We start from the raw sequence: 5,404 nt of genomic DNA, 5'->3' as shown, positions 1-5,404 counted from the left end.
AAGTTACATGATAGATGCAGATAACAATGTATAAATTTAGTAATTTCAGATCAGCTTTAGATTTCTATGCTGTAAATTCGTTCGAAGATAGTGTATTCATATATGAAATTATGAAGTTTTGGCTATATACTCTAGTCAATCAGCTTTTTTGCTCAGCCTCAGTTTTATCAGGTACAGTAAGAATTCAAAACAAGTTGCGACAATTGAATTTTCTTTAAATGTTGGAAAGATGATCTATTTTGATCACAAAGTAAAGGTTTTTTCCTCCGATTCATTTGAAAAATTGAACAACATTGGTTAATTTACCTATCTTCGGAATACTGCTCGAGTCTCGTGCCATACTAAAGAGTTGTTCAATGTAATATTCAGTACTATAATTTTCACCGTTAGCTAACATAAAACTGTGTTATACAAAATGAATAGGAAAAGTTCAGCTTGAAAAACAACAATTGATTTCATGATTCAGTATTATACAAAATAATCCAGTCATGCTAATTGATAAGATCTAAGGAACACGGTTTGACCAACAAAGTATCAACTATCAAGCACTTCGTCCATAAATTGACAATTCAATTACAGAATCATAAGATTTTATCAAAGCAGCTATTGCTAAGAAAGACATACATTCTATAACTAAGCTGCAGCATTTAAACTAAAACTCTAAAAGAGCTCTAAAACAAAACCAAAAATTTATCTAAATGCAATATTCCGAATGCTATAATTGTTTCCACTCAAAATTGGATTGATGAGCACATCTGATCATGTTCTGCAGCTCTACAGATTATATAATACTTACACAAGTTTAGACTTATAAAGTAGCAAAGTTAATCAGCTCCCCATTATGCCACACTATGATTCTTCCATTTCTACAGCATTCTCAGGAGAATCTTTTGTCAACTGTGATTTTTTCAAAGCTGAAAAGTAAAACAAGAAAACTTTAATTTGAAGAAAGCATGAAGATTCAGAAAGTATGACCAATGCGCAAAAATTGTGCCAAATCTTCAAATAAATCTAGTAGGTTACATTACAGAAAAATTTCGCCACAATTAATTGTGCCCGAATTTGAGAATTGATCAATCAGAGCAGTTAACATATGAAATTACACTGGAATAAAAATGAACAATTCAGAATACAACTTAACAGCTCAACTCTATCCCATCCCTTGTCCTTTAGAACCCAAGGAAATTGCAATGTTATTTATTAATCCGTAGTAAGCAAGTATAAGGGTTAAAGAGTCCAATTAAGCAAACTCTACAATTTCTGAAACAGTAATAGGTTGGTAAGCGGTTAGCAAGTGGAGAATTCCTATACTCAAATTGTCAGATTTCACTTAATTGAACATTCAATCAACCATTAAATTCATCCCATTTGAAAGCAAAATGGTTATATTGAGACACAACACAACTCTTAAACCCAATAGCAAGTGAGCGCAAATTAATTACATAAAACTATAGAAGTGTTCAATTTGCTCAAATAGATAGACTAACATGGTTTTCCTTTAATGATTTCCTGAATTGCTGGCAGCTAAATAATTAAGCCTAGATGCCTAGTGTTTTACATCACAGCTACATTCGATCCGTGTTACTGTATCCTTTTCCATTTCAGACACACTGTTACTGTTTGCAATATAAACATTATCAATGCAACAAGTCGTCTAAAAAGAGTAACAAGGGGCAGCTGGTCTGTCAGGTACAATGGTAAGGTAAAAGCTTACATATTTACGACCATTCCATCAGCTACCATATACAAACGAATTAACACAATCACCACTAGAGCATCCTAGCAAGATTTGCCAGCATATTTACCATAAGCCCAATAGAATTTCATGCCCATCAAAACACAAGATTTGTGCACAATTGCTAGCAGCAATCCTAAATCCCTTAATCACTCTAGAAAATTCTACATAGCTACTTAATCACCAACCATATTCCTCCTGGTTAGTTTCTCAAAAGAGTTTACATACATCTACCAAAGCTAACAAATTCTGGATCATCTATTGGCTTAACTAACAAACACTTCACATTTTCAGTCACAGCTTCGAGTAATTTAATTTCCAATTCAAGCTAGGAAAAAGAAACTGTTAAATTATGTGCCACCATATCCAGTTTAAGCTGCCGGTTAATTTTTGCTTCAATCCCAAATAAGCATTCCAAAAAATGACTCCATTACAACATGCATATAAATAGATATACATGCCAATATGTGCATAGAGCCATAGAGAGGGAAAAAGACTACTAAGGGTAAATGGAATTTATTTAATCATCAGAGGATCATCAATGACAAAAGAAAAAATAGATGAAAGCATGAAACATTGAATTATCCTGACCACTAGATAAAGTGAACCTAATCAGTAATCCCCAGTATTTACCAAAAATAGTTGAGATGTTACTGATACCATGAAGGTTTTACTCATAGAGTAATTGCGAAGTGTTGATAGATCTAGAGGTATGCATCAACTTCAGGCCGAAAAGGCCTTTGGTATCAACAACCGCTGCCAGATATTATATCATTCACTACAGCACCACAGGGTCAGACAACAAAGTTAAAAGCGCTAAATCTATATGTAAGTTGATATTGCAGCAAATTTATACAGTGCTACAACCTTAATCTCTTCCAGTATCAAATGGATGGCTTCCAGCATCATTGAGCTTTAGATTTTCATTCTGAAATAAATTTCATCAGAATGTGTTGAACCTGAGCAGCAAATGGTTTTAATCTTTATGAACTGCAGGATAACAAGCCAAGAGGGATTCTTTTTTTCCTTTGGAGCATTCTTTTTCTCCATTCAGCTCTTGTCAAGTTGTCATATTACTCAGTTATTTTGTAACAGACTAATATTATACTCAACTTGAACACATGATAGTTGGGCTCCCTAGCAAACCTTCCCAGGAAACAAATCAAGAATCTCCTTAGAAATCTTAATGTTTGGTACAGGCTATGCAAGTTCTAAGTTACATCTTTCTAATGGCATGTTGCTCTAAACTCATGATTACATTCTTACAAAATACGACATACTCCTTAAGAAATTAAGCGGTATCATCCAAAATAGAAAATATCTTTCCAACCTACGATTTAATTAATTTGACAATAGGAGCATAAAAGAAACTGACACGATATACCTAGGTGTATGAGACAAAGACAGGGAGACAGGAAGTTAGCAGCAAACAAACTACTAGAAAATAAGCAAGTAAAAAGCACGAGGAAAAAAAATTAGACATAAAACTCACATTTTTAATGATCCAGCTAGACATGTTAGTCGTGACTTTGTATTGGCCTCAGACAATGGCTTTGACTTTTCTTTGTTGGTAGCACGTACATCCCAGACACGGATCACTCCATCTGAAGATGCAGAAGCCAATAAATAAGGATTTTCAGTAGCACCAGAATTTCCATCCCTAGAGAGCACAACAATTCCTTTTACACGGGACTTGTGCGCATCCTCTATGCTGTAGGCAACCTTCCCGCTAACTGTGTCCCATGCTGTGAGTGCACGGTCTTCCCCACCAGTAAAAATAAGTCCATTCTGCAACAATTAATTTGAAGCCATCAATCAAAAGTATTCCCACAATCACAAAAAAAAAAATACAAATAATTATAAATTAAGCCCTATCGCCCCTATGCTACGCTAATACTACAATTAAAGCCCTCCCAAAACAAAAATTCTATTTTTTTCTAGGTGCTGGATCACAATTGAGTTAGAACACTAATGTGACTTCAGAAATGGCAAAAGCAAAGACTTGGAACCCAAATTTGATATGAAATACTTGGTTTTGAGCTTGGTTCTATTACCAATAACCCAACTCAACTGAATCCAAACACATAAAAATGCAATCACAAATACTTGAATTTCATACATGATTCATTGCAAAATAAAACCTTAGCCACAGTGGCTCGTCCTAGAAATCGAAAGCGACTGACATATTAACTGGAATTTAAGGGTCCTGAACAGATAAAACCACTAAATATTATTCTTTTTAATCAACTTTCCAACTCCTCCCCCCCCCCCCCCAACACACACCTCAACACAAATAAACAGCACAAAATTAAAAATTCTGCATCCAAAACCCACATTCTTTCAGAATTAAGGTCCACATTTATATAACTGGAAAGATATTAACTTTGCATAATCATAGAACAAACTAAATTATGTTAATATAAGCAATACTAACACCACAAAACAGCTCAAATTTTGAAATTTAAACCGGGGAGAAACACGAACCTCGCCAGGGGCAGCACAAAGAACACGCTTAGCACTCTCAAATTCCCCAACAATCTTGGCATCTTCAGCCTCATGAAGACTAATTTTCCCATCAGAAACCATAAAAAACCTACCCCCACCAGAACAATACTCAACAATGTTAGCTTCCTTCTCTAACCTACATATGAAACTCCTCCTTCCTCTAACCAAATTAACCATTGCCAAGCAAGAATCTCTTCCAACAGACAAACCCAATTTCCCAGAAGGATGAACACACAAATCATTAATCCCCTTCTTATGAACCTGAATCGTCTTGAGAAGAACAAAAGGGTCAACATCGAAAATGGAGAAGGACCCGTCATCGGCAGCAGCGAAGAGATTGCGAGGGAAAGAGGAGAGAGAAGGAGGGGTGAAGAAGGAGAGAGAAGTAACGGAAGTTTCGAGAAGGAGAGAGCCGAGTTCGGAGGAAGTTGCGAGGTCGTAGAGTTTGACGGTGTCGTCGCCGGCGGAAGAGGCGGCGACTACGCCGGAGACGGCGACGGATTTGATGGGGGAAAGATGGGCGGCGTAGGAGAATTGGGGGTTTAGGGTTAGGGTTTGGTCGGATGAGGTGGGGTTGGATTGTCGGAGTTTGTAGCCCCAGATGAATTTTTCATATGAGCCGGCGATTAGAGACATTGTTAGCGATGTGTGCGGTGAATGTGCCGACGGCTGCCGGGAGTTTATGGTGGCCTTGGGTGTTGATAGAGTGAAGAGAAGGAGGAGGAGTTGTTCTAAACCCCTAATTCAGGGTTTATGCCTCAAGGGCTTGAACTTTGGAAGTTGAAAGTTGAAAAACTTGACCTAAAAACCTAACGAGTTGTTAAAAATCGCCCACAATTCTCTACTTAAAACCCACAATTTTTAAAACTTTGATACTTTTACCCTTTTTTTAATTTTTACTCGAAACGAAATTTTCTCTCACCAAAAATGTGGAGCAGCACTGGATCGCCGAGGGACACCGAAGAGCCGTCATCGTCAGCGAGATACACTGGAGAGCCGTCATCGTCGCCGGTAAACGAGGTACTTTGCGTTAAAAAATAACGATTTGGTGGCGGACGTCTGGCCAAGACACCGCCGCCGTGGGTGTGGCGCCTTGCCGGGACGCCGCCACCGTGGCTGGGGGGGCCTGGCCAGGACGTCGCCACCATGGTAGTGGCGTTTGGC

At 37.6% G+C, this 5,404-nt stretch overlaps 1 protein-coding gene across 1 annotated transcript; it reads right to left on the bottom strand.

The window, feature by feature from the left end:
- Positions 1-435: 435 nt before the first annotated feature.
- Positions 436-5,056, bottom strand: LOC110738443 (p21-activated protein kinase-interacting protein 1-like). The gene is made up of 3 exons (XM_021918852.1): positions 4,220-5,056; positions 3,228-3,523; positions 436-914 (listed from the first exon to the last, which is right to left on the bottom strand). The coding sequence occupies exons 1-3, from the start codon at positions 4,874-4,876 to the stop codon at positions 878-880; spliced, it is 990 nt and encodes a 329-aa protein (XP_021774544.1). The 5' UTR covers positions 4,877-5,056; the 3' UTR covers positions 436-877.
- Positions 5,057-5,404: the final 348 nt, after the last annotated feature.

Source organism: Chenopodium quinoa, unplaced genomic scaffold (genome assembly GCF_001683475.1).
Source record: "Chenopodium quinoa cultivar QQ74 unplaced genomic scaffold, ASM168347v1, whole genome shotgun sequence".
Lineage (NCBI taxonomy): Eukaryota > Viridiplantae > Streptophyta > Magnoliopsida > Caryophyllales > Amaranthaceae > Chenopodium > Chenopodium quinoa.
Note: the sequence above shows the minus strand (reverse complement) of the source record. Positions and strands in the feature narration are given on the sequence as shown.